The sequence below is a fragment of the Camelus bactrianus genome, chromosome 20 (genome assembly GCF_048773025.1).
Source record: "Camelus bactrianus isolate YW-2024 breed Bactrian camel chromosome 20, ASM4877302v1, whole genome shotgun sequence".
NCBI classification, from domain to species: Eukaryota; Metazoa; Chordata; class Mammalia; order Artiodactyla; family Camelidae; genus Camelus; species Camelus bactrianus.
In genome coordinates this window covers 11,566,944-11,581,295 of record NC_133558.1, presented here as the reverse complement: position 1 = coordinate 11,581,295, position 14,352 = coordinate 11,566,944, and the positions used below count along the sequence as shown (strand labels likewise).

Genomic DNA, 14,352 nt, shown 5'->3' with positions numbered 1-14,352 from the left:
TCAGAACTTACAAATGAGTTTAGCAAGGTCACAGAATAAAAAGGTTAATATACAAAATCAGCTGTGTTTACGTACATATGTTAACAGAACAATTGGAGATTGATAACTTTGAAAATAATTTAAGGTAAATTTCATCATTCTATACTTTGTCCTAAGAGTTACTTGAGGATCATAAAAGTTATTTTGTGTGTATGTTGTTATGTGCTTACATTATAGGCTTTAACGTTTTAAAGATAGAGGTGTAATGACACTTGAAGCATGTAGACTTTTGATAGGCTTTTGGAGAGGTAAATGTGTTTGAAGGTGACAACCCATGACGTAGAAATGACACAAAAGCAAGTATATATGAAGACTCTGTCTTGTCCTTAGGAGCAGTCTCTTTCCTAATTAGAGGATACTTCCATATGTAATTGATAGTAATTAGGAGTCTTCTGAGTGTATTGATGATGGGCAATATTTATTATTTCAGAGAGTTTTAACTGGATGTTGGGGTCACACAGGGACCTCTTTCTAGAGCTTAAACTGGATCATCTTTCTCTTTTTCAAAAAGTTTTTTGCAGTTAAAATAGTTCACCTTGTAGTAGAAGATAAGATGAAGCAAGCCTGTGATTCATGAGTGGTCCTAGTCATAGTATATTCCTGCTTCTTCCTATTTCTTATATCAAATCCTGTACTTTTTAATGCTCAGTCCTGACACACCCTTATAATCCTTGTCAACACAGGCTTCTGTTAATTACTGACATTTGAATTAAATCTAGTTGCTGTTCCTTTCCTAGGGAATTAAGAATTGGGAGATACAATAAAGATTTTCTAATTCAGTTCCATTTTATTGATTAGTGATTTGAGGCCCAGAGAGGCTAGTGACCAGTAGAATCCAGTGACAGCGCAGGCTGTCATAATCTCCTAGAAGATTCTAATGCTGCCTCATGTTTGCCAGGGCCTTTGCCCTGAACAACAGCAATCCTTAATGGTGGACCACGTTCTTCTTAATAAAGCTAATGTAGAATATTGCAGCTGCTCTGAAGATATAATGACTATTTGGTATCAGATAGAGAGACATTATTTAAAGTAGTTATTGTGCTTCAGTTTTTCAGATACTATGAGCTATTTATAGAAACTGGGTTATATATTGATTGTGAGCATGCATCTTTTTTTACATTAAGCATTGCCAAACTGCTTTGTTTTGTGGTAGTCACTTGGATGTTGGGATGTTGTAATACATTCATGAGAAAAGGAAGTATTTTTGTTGGAACTTGTAAACATTGCTTATGTGTTAAAGGGTATATATCGGGGGGAGGGTAGAGAGCATGCCTAGCATACATGAGGTCCTGGGTTCAACCCCCCGTACTTCCTCCAAGCGGAAATCAATGAAGAAACCTAGTTACCGCCCCCTCAAAAACCAAGCAATACAAGAAAATAAGTAAATATAAATAAATAAACCCAATTACCTCCCTCAAAAAAATAAACGTGTATATGGCTATTCCTATAACTATTTTTCCTTAACATCAGTTTTAGAAAAGTTTAAAAGTCATTTATTAAGAAATAGCCTGAGTATTAAAATTTTTTCTTACATTAAAATTGGAGAAACAAATCAGTTTAAAAATGTTGATTTCCATTGCAATAAAATGTATAGTCTTCTTTAGTTATCTTCTTGGAATTTACTATAGTTAAATATTATTTAGTACCCAAAATAACTAATATTCTTTTTTTTTTTTTTTGCCCAGGGTTAATTACATTTATTTATTTTAATGGAGGTACTGGGGATGCATGCCAGGCATGCACTCTACCACTGAGCTATATATACTCTTCCCCACCTAATATTTTAATGTGGCTCTCATTAATTTAGTGTTCTTTGATTTAAATATCAGGGATAAATTGATCAAAGTAATGCTAGAGCTTTTTACTATTCTCATTTTTCCCATTTAACATTTTTTTTCTGATTGTAAGAGTAATTTCTCAGGATGGGATTTTCAGTAAAGGCATAAAGAGAGTTGAACATGAGCTTAATGACACCAGCTAGAGACAGGTTACTGTTAATAGTTAATCCTTTTTCACATTGCACATTCATTCTGTTCTGTCAGTATTTTCATTGCCTGAAATATGTGCTTTTAAAGTTTACAGTTCCAACAAATAATGCACTGTTTATGTTATAGGCACCAGTCAGAAGACAGATGAAAGCTAAGCAACTCAATGTGCAGTCCTATGGTGTGACCAGCTCAACAGCTCGGAGGATATTGCAGTCTTTAGAAAAGATGTCAAGCCCTCTAGCGGTAAATTTTTAAAATCACAATTAAATTCAAGAGTGTAACAAAATCTGAGTTTAGTAAAAAAAAAATCTTAATTTTGTTATTGTTTCAACTTTAACAGGATGCAAAAAGAATTCCATCTGTTTTTTCTTCACCTCTGAATTCTGTAAGTTGACTTTTAAATCTTTTTTAAGAGACATATTTTTATATATTGGTACCGAGAGTCATATTTTTCAGTTTCCCATCTATTTCAATAGAATCTTGTTTTTTCAGCCTCTTGATAGGAGTGGGATAGATACCCCCACAGACTTTCAGGCCAAAAGGGAAAAGGTAAGACTCCCTTAGCATTTATTATAAGTATTGACAGTTTTGTTGTATTTTAAGTTGGCGTATATACAAATTGAACTTATTTGATAGTCATCAGCGGACGTGTTTGGGAAAAAAGGTTTTTTTACTTTGGACATTGTAGCCTCTTGTGAGGGCCTTAGCACAATGCTGTATATGTAGTAGTCAGTATTTCTTGGTTATTTGGTATTTCCATCTTCAATATCCTGGTAGTCTTTAACCCTTTTTGATAAATGAAAATAGTGGTTGGAGCTTGAAGTATTAAATAATTAAAAGTTCAGTGAACTAAAGCCCTCATTAAACATAGTTATTTTTGTAAACTTTTCTCAAACATGTCAAATCTGTTATGTGTGATGGAGTTTCCAATTGACATATCTACCATCAGTCAGCCAACATACTGTTCCAAGATAGCAGAGCTTAAAAAAATATGATATAGATTATATCTTGATGACCCTTTTTAGTGTATCCTATTTGGTTAATATTAGCTTTGTAGGTTACTGTGGAAAAAATAAAATGCTTGATAGTTAGGGTTAAAGAGGTAATTTTTGTAGGTTATATTTGTGACTAGTTAAGTATCCTTCAGAGGAATCATATTCCCAGATCCTTACTTGTGAAAGCTTTTAGTACAACACCAAGTTCCTGCAGAAGTAATTGATTAAAATTGTTGTAGTTCTCTGAATTAATTGTGGGGACTGTATTTGAGATATTAGTAAATTACTGTTATTTTTATTGAAATTATGATGCAGAAAAGACAGCTTACATTGAGTTTTTTCTTGGAATAGTATTGCTTCTCAACTTTTAGAATTACCTAGACTGTTCCAGTGAAGCAAGAGGGAATCTATTATTAGCTGCTGTGATGGGATTAATGTAAGCCATTAGCTGCTTTTCTCAGGCTCTCATTTATATCAGATTGTTTAAAAAGAAGTAAAATTTAAAAATTGTGCCATAAGAGAATTTCTCATTAATAAAAATTTTCTTAATGGTTGAGTATAGTATGGATAAAATTTTGGTAACGGGTGCTAGGAAATATGAGGGCTCCAAGTCCAAGTCTCACTGTTGTAATCAGAGCAGTCTACAAAATAGACTTTCTTATTGAATTGTAGGATCACACTTGTGATGAGGATTTAAGGAAGAGCTGGTAACGATACAGAGGCTTTGCCCTGGAAACCAGCGTTGTTCACAGCTGCTGCTGAGTCAAAGGACTGTATTCATAGTATTACAGTATTTGGACAGAGTAAAAGCTCTGGGCTTTATAGTCCTTTTACACCAACAGGATTTTTATTGTGTTTCAGTGTACCAAAAGACTGTTGACAAAACACTTGTGTACTTAGATAATAAAGGCAGTTCATTTTAAGATTAGGAATTCTTAGTAGTGCTTTACTAATTAGACTTAAATTGTAGGACTTTGGGTTTGGTTTTTAAATAACAATGTACGAAAATTTACTTGGAGAGATTTGCTCACATTCTTAGGAATTAAAATATTTTCATAGCTAATTAAAAAGTATCTTATTTACAGCTGAAAAAAATGTAGATAGCAATTTGAGGAAAATGTGACAAAATCAATTTTAGTTCATATATTTGAAATTCATCCTGTAAAAGCTTAAAATGTTCAAAATACTCTACCATAGTTCCCATTTTGTGTGTGAAGAGTCATTTAAGTCTGGAATAACATAGTCCATAAGGTCATTTTGAAATTATATGTGCATGTATATAGGTGTATGTCTAAATACAGAATGCACATATAAAAAATAATATAAATACACACACACACCCCCTTGGTTCTTTTACTATCAATTTTTCCTCTTAGTACTTGTTTGCATCAACTGGTTATTCTGCTGAGAAGGACTCATAGTCTCTAAGTTTCATTAGCTGTTGTCAAATAATTTTTAGATATATGTCACTGATATATGAAAAGTAAGTTTGTCTTTGATTTCTGTTTATCTGTAAGGTGGACTCTCAGTATCCCCCTGTTCAAAGACTCATGACCCCAAAGCCAGTTTCCATAGCAACAAATCGAACTGTTTACTTTAAACCATCTCTGACCCCATCTGGTGAATTAAGGAAGACTAATCAAAGAATAGATAAAAAGCACAGTGTAAGTATGTGTTTGTTTTCACTAGTTTTTGAATATTGATTAAAATGAATAAAAATACGTAGTATAAAGTACAAATAATCTACTACTGCAGTCTAGCAACTGGACAATGGGTAAAGTTTGTGAATTAGTGATGATTATGAATTGATAAGTGTTTAAGTGACTGGCACCTTGGTCAAATCCTCAGTGTAAACACTAGTATACTCTCAGTGTTTAGATTAAATAATTTTGCCAGAGTAGCTTTATGTTGTGTTCTGTTTGTGTTGTTGAACTATTTGAACATATCTGTTTATCCCCAAGTACTTTGGCATACATCTCCTGTATTATCACACCTAAGGAAATTAACATCAGTTCCTTCTTAATATTATCTAGTATCTAGTCCATGTTCAAATGTTAGTTATGGCTGCTTTTTTGAACCAGGATCCAAGGAAGTTTCACACATGACTTCTGGTTTTGTCTTTCTAGACCCCAAATCTTCACCCTTACTCCATTGTTTTTATTTTTAAATAACTTCTTTATTGATATATAATTCACATACCATGCAATTCGCCTGTTTACTTAAAGTGTACCATTCAGTGGTTTTGTTGTATTTGCAGAGTTGTTCATTCATCACTGCAGTTAATTTTAGAACATTTTTATCACCATCCCTTCTCCCTCCCACAAGTCTCACATCAATAACTAGTCACTTCCCACTTATTCTCCTCCAGCCCTAGACAACTGCTAATCTGTCTCTGTAGATTTGCTTATCTGGACATTTCTTATATAAAAAAAGTGGTCCTTTGTGACTGGTTTATTTCACTTAGCATAATTTTAAGGTTTGTGTTATATATCAGAACTTAACATGAGCCTTTTTATGGTTGAATAATATTTCATTGTTAGGATATACCAGTTTTTTAATCCATTCATCATTTGAGGGACATTTGGGTTGTTTTCACTTCTTAACCATAGTGAATAGTATTGCTATGAAATTTTTGTGTACAGTTTTTTGTGGACATATGTTTTCATTTCTCTTGAGTCTTATACCTTGGCATGAAGTTGTTAGGTACATAGGTATTTGAAAAGATCACATTTGTCTTATAATGCCTCAAATTTTGGGTTTTGCTGTTCTCCTGTGTCATTTAACTAAAATGGTGTGTTTTTTGTACTTACTGTATTTACATAACATCTATTTGTGCCTTTATGTTTAATCTTTCTATCTTCATAACAACCCAATTTCTTGAAATTTTTCAAACTAAAGTTGAAAGAATAGTACAGTGTTTATTCATTTCCTTTAACTCAACTCACCAGTCATTAATATTTTATCATATTTGCTTTATCAAAATTTTAAAAATAACTGAAGTGCAATTTTGGACTTACAGACCTGCAAGAAAAATCTTAAGAACTCCATATTTTACTTCATTTGCTTTATCTTTTTCTGTGTTTTCTACAAAGAAGAAATTCCTTCACGTAATTGCAGAACAGTTATCTAAACCAGAGACTTAACATTGGTACAATACTATTATTTAATCTACGGATTTTATTTAGATGTTGCCAGTTGTCCCCAAAGAAAGAAAATGCAAGATCATGTCTTGCATTTAATTGTCCTGTCTCTTTATCTCCTTTAGTCCAGAACAGTTTTTTAGGTTTGGGTTTGTTTTAAGTTTGTTTGTTTGTAGGTATTTTGTAACATTGATACTTCTGAAAAGTACAAGTTACTATGTGGATGTCCAGCAGTTTGGAGATGTTTGGTGTTTCCTCATGATTAGATTCCAGTTAGGTACTTTTGTTGGTAATACCAACAAGTAGACTCTGAGCTCTTCTCAGTGAATCATGTCAGGAGGCACGTGCTGCTGGTTTGTCCCATTGCTGACAATGTGATCATTAGTTAAGGTGGTGTCAATGGGATTTCTCCACTGCAAAGTTACTGTTTTACTTGTGGTAATTAATAAATATCTCAGTGGGAGGAGATAACTTTGTGAGCACAAATATTCTTTTTACCCACAAGTGATACAGCATTATTGATGATTTTTGCCTGTGTCTATTATTTGCAGATGCCAAATTGTGGTTTTCTTTTTTTTTTTTTTTAACTTTTTTTTATTGAGTTATAGTCATTTTACAATGTTGTGTCAAACAAATTGTGGTTTTCTAATTCCACCATTTCTTCTACGTTTGTTAGTTGGTTTTCAACTATAGGAAGTTTTCTCTATTTATGTATTTACTTCTCTATTTATTTTTTTTAAGTCAACTTGAATTCTTATATTTGATAAGATTACAATCTTTTATTATCATTATTTATTTTGATGCTCATATTGTCCCATACTTGGCCTTCATACTGGCTCCTGTGTGTCCTTTAGTATTTCCTCATCATTTTTTGAGCACTTAGTTGCTTTTTGGGGTGGTGGCAGAGGGGGTGTGTAATTAGATTTATTTACTTATTTAATTAATGGAGGTACTGGGAATTGAACCCAGGAATACTGAGCACACACTCTACCAATGAGCTATACCTTCCCCTCCTATTAGTTGCTTTTTTTTTTTAATTGGGTTATAGTCAGTTTACAATGTTGTCAATTTCTGGTGTACAGCACAATTTTTCAGTCATACATGAATATACATATATTCGTTTTCATATTCTTTTTCACTGTGAGCTACTACAAGGTCTTGAAAGTTGCTTTTTGATACTCTGAAAATAACCCTGGCTCTTGTGAGTTTTCAGCCCCAGGCCTATAATCAGCCATTTCTCCAAGGAACCCTGATTCCTTTTAATGGAGGAAATCTTAAGTTGCAGAGGATCATTTCAAAAAGACTACCCTTGTAAATTTGATTGCACGTTTAATAGGCAACAATGAGAGATAAGTAAAAGTATTTGTGCGGTTGGAACTATATTACCTTTGTGTATTATCATTTTGTTAAAAGGACATTTGTGTTTGGTGACATTTTATGTTTGTAATCACACTGTAACTCTTGATCATCATTCAGAATACAAGGGTGTAAGTTGGAGATCTTAGGATTCATTAACTTAAACCATCAAATTCCTGATTCCAAATATTGACATTCACAGATAGAAGGGTGATATTAAGAAAATTAAACACACAAGCATATAAATATGTTGTGTTTATTTTTTTCTAGACTGGATATGAAAAAAATGTGACACCAGGAAAAAGTAGAGAACGAGAAAGGTACTGTCATCTTTATAGTGAAACTTCTTTTATTTAATTTGTGAAGTCCATATTTGATTTACCTATGCTTTTTTGAAGATTAAGAAGGTTAAAAAAAATAGAAACTTCACACATACAAAAAAAATCTGTCAGCTTTTAAAATTATATTCAACTGAACATTTATTTTCTTAATTTTTAGCAGTTTTAAGTTTTAGGTTTTCAGTTAGTAACAAATTATGGACCAGAGTAATAAATCATTTAACTTTTTTTTTTCTTTGCCTAGTGGCTTACCTTACCCAAATTTCAGTATGTCTGCAGCCAATGGTTTATCTTCTGGAGTAGGTAGTGGAGGTGGCAAGATGAGACGAGAGAGAACACGCTTTGTGGCATCTAAACCTCAGGAGGAGGAGGTAAGGTTATATTCTTAAATCTATCTTGAAGTATATCTTGAAGAATCTCAGTATCTTTTTTCCTCTGTAAGTTTTTTTTTTGATTGAAGTGTAGTTGATGTGCAATATTATATAAGTTACAGGTGTACAATGTAGTGATTCACAATTTTTAAAGGTTACTTCACTTATAGTTATTATAAAATATTGGCTATATTTCCTGTGTTGTACAATATATCCTCGTAGCTTATTTTATACATAGTAATTTGTACCTTTTAGTTCCCTACCCTTGTATTGCCCCTCCCAAGTATCTTATCTTCAAGTTCATTATTAAAAGCTTTGGTGTGGTGGTGATGGGGAGACCTCGAGGTCCCCTGGAGGAGGGTGGGTTTGTAGAGACCTGGCACAAGGATAATCTGTTATTTAAACAGCCCCTTAAAAATGTGTGTGTGGGGTGTGTGGGGGTGATTGTGGGTGTGTGTTTTAAACTGTCAGGCTTTTTAAACCACCCTCACCAGGACAACACAGTAAACCTAAACTAATACCTTGAATTTCATGGGTATCACCAAAAAGCCATAATTCTTAAAATAAGAGAATTGAGACTGAAATTATTTGACCCTCGAAATACTATTGTATAGTGAGGTTTTGCCCATTTCTAAAACATATAAATGGGTTACCACTGTACATAATTGTCTTGCTTACCTTTTTCTTCATATTATTTGTGAAGTTTATCAGTGTTGTGAATGGTAATGGGTTAATTTCACTATTACATGTTTATCCAGTATGAAGATGCACCACAACCCATTCTGCAGGGCCCATTTGGGTTGATTCCTGAACATGCTGATGGGAACATTTATGCATTTCTCCCTCAGCACACGCGCTGTACTTTCTCCAGGCTGTTTATCTAGGAATGGAATGCTGAATTACAGGGGATGATACACATCTTCCAGTGTATTAGATGTTGCCTTGTTGCTCTTTAGGGTGGTTTTACAATTTAATACTTCCACATGACAGCAGGCAGATCTACTTTTTCTTTACTCTTACCAGTACTTATTTTTGTTATTACTTTAAAGTTTTTGCTAATGAATGTGCAGTAGTAGCCCATCGGAGTTTAATTTGCATTACCTTCTTTACTAGGGTGTGGGGAGACATCTTTTCGTGAGTTTCTTGACCATCTGGGTTTTCTCTTTACCCATTTTTCTGTTGTGTTATTTCTTTTATTAGGAAGAGTTCTTTATATGTTCTAAACACAAGTTTGAAAGTGACAGGGACGAATTGAAGATTGGATAAATTGACCTTTCTGTCTAGGTTGCGCTATATATTTTCTAACTACTTTGAGTTGAGCACAGGTCCCACTTCAGTTTTTTATGAATAAAAAGCTGGATCATTTAAGTTATGTAATGCTTTCATTTGTGGTTTGTTTCTAATTAAAATTTCATTTGTAACTTTCTCATTGACCCATGAGGAATTAAGGAATTGTAGGTTTTTTAAATAGGAGGTCTTCTGTAACAGTTTCTGTTGACTGAAATTATGTTTTGGTTGAAATTGTTGTGTATCAGTGTTAATTTTCTTCATATCTACTGGTATTTTGTTTTGCAGCTTTGTTTAGAGTGGGAGGTGTCTCTTTTTCATTTTTTTTTTTTTTTTTTTGTCTCCCCTTTTCCAGCATTGCAGTCTTAAAGTTGTGCCTCTCTGGCTCAGAATCTTGACTTCTTTGGCAGTTTGGGCTTTCAGCCATACGCTGTCTTGTTCTGATATTTGAGATTATGCAAGGGACCTTGGCTCAGTTACTGGTCTTGAGGATACATCTTTCCCTTAAGTTCTACTTGTTGCTCTGCTGGAGTGTTGGGAAGGAGGAAATATATTAATTTCTTTCTATGATCTTGAAAGAATAATAAAGTTTTGAATGCCATATAAAATTTTGCACTTAAGCCAATTTTTTTTCCCTCGTTAAAAGCTCTTTACATAGACTTAATTAATTTTTAAGTGTAAAAGTGATTATTTTATTTTTTTTTATTAATTACATGTAAGAAATGAGTTATTTGTCTTGCCTTGTATACATAAGGAAATGAGTGATTAATATAGCATGTGTTCGTTCTTTAGGCAAGCTTTTATATTTCTTAGTAAAATTTGTGTCCCTATCTTTTTAAAGTTTAGCCCTGTAAGGGTAAAGCATTAGCTTTGGTTAGGGGTTTGTCTAATGACAGATTGTGACTTTTATGTCTCTTCAGTGCCAGTTTTTAAACATACAGTTTCTAAGATCTTCAGTTGAAGCCTAGGCTGATATCTGTAGCTCAGTTTTAGCTATCTTGTAGGTAAGTGTTTGGTGTAACTTTGCTGTATTGTAGACGTTTTGGGGAGGAGTTAAGAATTAATTCATTGATTTTTGCTCTTATTATCTGATATACTGTGAGGAGCTTTGTGAAAACCTAACCCTCCAGATTGCCTCCTCCCTTCTCTGGGCCCCTTCCCTCCATTCCGGCCAACTGCCAACTGCCAGTTTTGCATCCCAGGATGCCTCACCTAACTCCTGTCCCTAGCTCTGCTCCACCCTGGAGTTATAGTCTCTACCTTTCTGAGGAAAGAGGTACTTAATAATGAGTGGCTGCCTGAAATTTTCTGCCTACCCTGTGGTTTTTATCTAGATAAAATAGGATAGATGCTTCCTTGCTTACTTTATATCCATTGCTGTTTTTTGTTTCTGATGCCAAATATGTTTAGACCACCAGTTGTTTCTTAATTCAGTTCTAGTAAATGGAAATTTTGGGTAAAAGATCAAAGATTCATTTTGGCTTTTGGGAAACATCAAATGGAAGAAATTTTCTAATTGAATGTAAACAAATTTCAGATACTGTTGTTACTTAGCAGGGATTGGTGTATTTTGACTCACTAAACATTCAAGCTAGTAGAACTCTATTGAAACTTAATTTATTTTGCAATGTGAGATGAGTGTGTTTCAGTTTTTATCTTAGAATCCAGAATTTGTAAGGATTGTGTGTTAGTCACTAAACGTAGGCATTTCACCTCTACTGTGGTATCAATCTGGATTTTATAATGAAAAAGCTCATTGATACAGAGTAGACAGGCAGTATGTAATGCTGAGTTTGGGGAGATTTAATTGCTTGATTATTGTCCTGTCAGGTGTAGTTCTGCCTGTTAGCTGTGTGTGACCTTGGTCAAATTAACCTCTTTGTATAATAAAAATAAGTAAATCTATTGAGCTTCTGTCTGTAGGATGTCTACCATTTATTATCTGTATGATATTAGACTATGTATCTCCCTGTCTCGTTTTCTCATCAATAGTAGTATCTACTTTATGTGAGTTAACTCATGACCAGGTACTGCAAAGGTAATGAATTAGTTAGTCACGTATTTGATGATGTGTTCTGCTTGAGCTATCTGTAAGTATCCAGTAAGAATTCTTGACTTCCTTTCTCCCAGATTTGTGGGACCCACTTCTGATCAACTAAGTCAATTTTGGTGAATAAGAATCCAATATAGAATTGGTTCAAGGTCAATAACTTGAAGAACCAATATGGCCAAGTATATGGCTTAACAAGTTGGCATGAGGTACAGGTTTTTGGCTAATGTGTCTAAGTGTCGAATACGCATTCGACCCGAATGTGTATAAGGGTCTAAAAGGAAGAAAAGGGCAAGAACTGGGGATGGGAAGAAACTTTCATGTAGAAATAGCCAAATGCATCTTTTATTTGCTTCCTCTGCCCCCAAATTGGATTCTGACAAGTTTCAAACAAAAGAAATGTTGAAAGAATTGTGCTGTGAACACATATATACCCAGCACTTAGATTCTAATATTTTGTGATATTTGCTTTATCAAGTAAATAACCATCTTACTGTTTGGGGGGGGTGCATTTCGAAGTAAGTTGAATGTATCAATAACACTTTACTCTGAAATACTTCAGCATACATAGCATGAATTAGAGTTAAATATTTGTTGTGTTTTAATTTAGCAAAAATTTACAGTGAAATGTAAAATTCTTAGGTGTGCCATTTTATGAATTTAAGAAATGTTTACACCTGTGTAATCCAAACCTCTGTCAGGCTGTCAGACATTGCCATCCCTCCAGAAAGTTGCTCCTTCCCTATCAACACTCACTGCCTCCTGCCCCCGGGGCAATAGATATTCTCATTTGTTTCATCATGTATATCATTTTGTTGGTTCTGAAACTTCATTATCGATCCAGTTACTCAGTGTGTATTCTTTGTGCCTGGCTATTATGAATAAAACTTCTGTGAACATTCTTCTACCTTTTTATAGACATATGTTTATTTCTTTGGGGGTAAATATGTAGAAGTGGTTATGAGGTTATATGATACGTGTTCAACTTTTTAAGGAAGTGACAGACTGTTTTCCCCAAAGTGATTGTAACATTTTACAGACCCACCAACAGTGTATGAACTTTTCTTAACTCTATATGCTTATCAGTGGTTGATTGTCATCTTTTTAATTTTAGCCGTTATATTTTGTGTATGATGGTGTCTCACTGTAATTTTAATTTGCATTTCTCTGTTGCCTAATAATGTGTTCTTGCCTGTGTGTTTATTGGCCATAATATCTTCCTTTGTGAGGTCAGTTCAGATCTTTTACTCTTTTAAAAATTGGGTTACTATTACTGAGTTGTAGGAGCTCTTTATAAATTCTAGACCCAAGTACTTTGTCAGATATGTGTCTTAAGTATTTTCTCCCAGTCTGACCTGCCAATTCATTTTCTTAACAGTATCTTTTGATGGGATGTTCTAAATTTTATGAAGTCTGAACTAACCTATTTTTCCCCCTATTTTTACTTACTCTTCTTTGTGTCCCAAGAAACCTATCCCCAGGTTGCAAAGAAAAATCTCATATTTCCTTCTAGAAGATTTATAGTAGTGCTTTTATGTTTTTTCTAGTTTCCTTTTTGATTTAGTATATGGTCCGTGGATTATTTAGAAGTGTCTTTCATCATGATTTTAGTGTTTTGAAATATAGAGACTTTTTTGTAGCCCAGCATACGGTCTGCTTGATGAATCTTGACAAATATGTATACCCTGCAGCTGTTGGGTATAGTATTCTATAGATGTCAGTTAGGTAAGATGACTGATAGTATTTCTTATATCTTTTTTGTTCTTGCTGAAAATTTTTGGGAGGGGGTAGGGAGGTGTCTGGTTAGTCTCTTAGATCTTTTTGTTGTTGCTGAAATTTTGGGGGAGGGGGTAGGGAAGTGTTTGGTTAGTCGTTTGTTGACTTGTGAGTTTAAATTGTCATGTTTTATTTGGTCAATTTGTCTTTTCCCTTTTAATTATGTCAGTTTTTGCTTACATATTTTGAGGCCCTCATTCATGCACTCATCTATCTATTATGGCTTATCAATGAGTTGCCCCTTTTAATATTACTAAATGTTCTTTTAAAAAAAACTTTGGAAATATTCTTTGTCTTGAAATCTACTTTATGTGACATTAATATAGCCAGCCACTCTGTTACTAGAATAAGCCTTCTCATGCTTACTAATTGCAAGTTATATCTTTTCTCCATCCATTTACTTTTAATCTAAGTTTCTCGTAGATAGCGTGTAATTGAGTCTTGCCCTTTTATCTATTTTCTGACTTTTAATTGGAATGTTTACTTATATTTAATATGATTACTGATATGATTGGATTAAGGTCTACCATTTTTCTGTTGGCTTCTATTTTTCCTATTTGTTTTTTGTTTCTTGCTCCTCTCAAAAGCTGCCTTCTTTTGAGTTAATTGAATATTAGAGTTCCATTTTAATTATTTGTTGGCTTTATATCTCTGCCTTGTTACTTAGTGGTCCTCTTGGGATTATGATGTATGTCCTCAACTTTTTAAATTCTGCTTTTTGTTAATGTTGTACCATTTCCTGTAAAATTTAAGAATCTTGCAACTTTATAGTTTGATTTACTACCCTTCTTCCTGATATTTTATGCTACGTATAATTTTTATTACATTTAGATAGTCTATAATTTTTGCTTTATCTAGTTACATGTATTTTAAAGAAATTAAGGGGAAAAAAGTTTTTTTATGTTTACTCATATATTCTCCACTTCTTCCAGAAACCTGAGTTTCCATTTGGTGTCATTTCCCTCCACCATGAAGAGCTGGTAGAGCAGGTTCTGTGGCACCAGATTCTGTT

The 14,352-nt window shown here is 33.6% G+C and overlaps 1 protein-coding gene across 4 annotated transcripts in view; it reads left to right on the top strand.

The window, feature by feature from the left end:
- NUP153 (nucleoporin 153) overlaps nucleotides 1-14,352 on the top strand; it is a 63,708-nt gene that overhangs the window by 22,253 nt on the left and 27,103 nt on the right. For 3 of the 4 annotated variants that reach the window (XM_010945683.3, XM_074348139.1, XM_074348141.1), the window contains 6 exons: nucleotides 2,154-2,270; nucleotides 2,368-2,412; nucleotides 2,520-2,576; nucleotides 4,540-4,686; nucleotides 7,789-7,838; nucleotides 8,101-8,227. In XM_010945683.3, the coding sequence (XP_010943985.2) occupies nucleotides 2,154-2,270; nucleotides 2,368-2,412; nucleotides 2,520-2,576; nucleotides 4,540-4,686; nucleotides 7,789-7,838; nucleotides 8,101-8,227 (543 nt within the window). The remainder of the gene's footprint in view (nucleotides 1-2,153; nucleotides 2,271-2,367; nucleotides 2,413-2,519; nucleotides 2,577-4,539; nucleotides 4,687-7,788; nucleotides 7,839-8,100; nucleotides 8,228-14,352) is intronic. The other variant, XM_074348140.1, reaches the window with a different exon arrangement.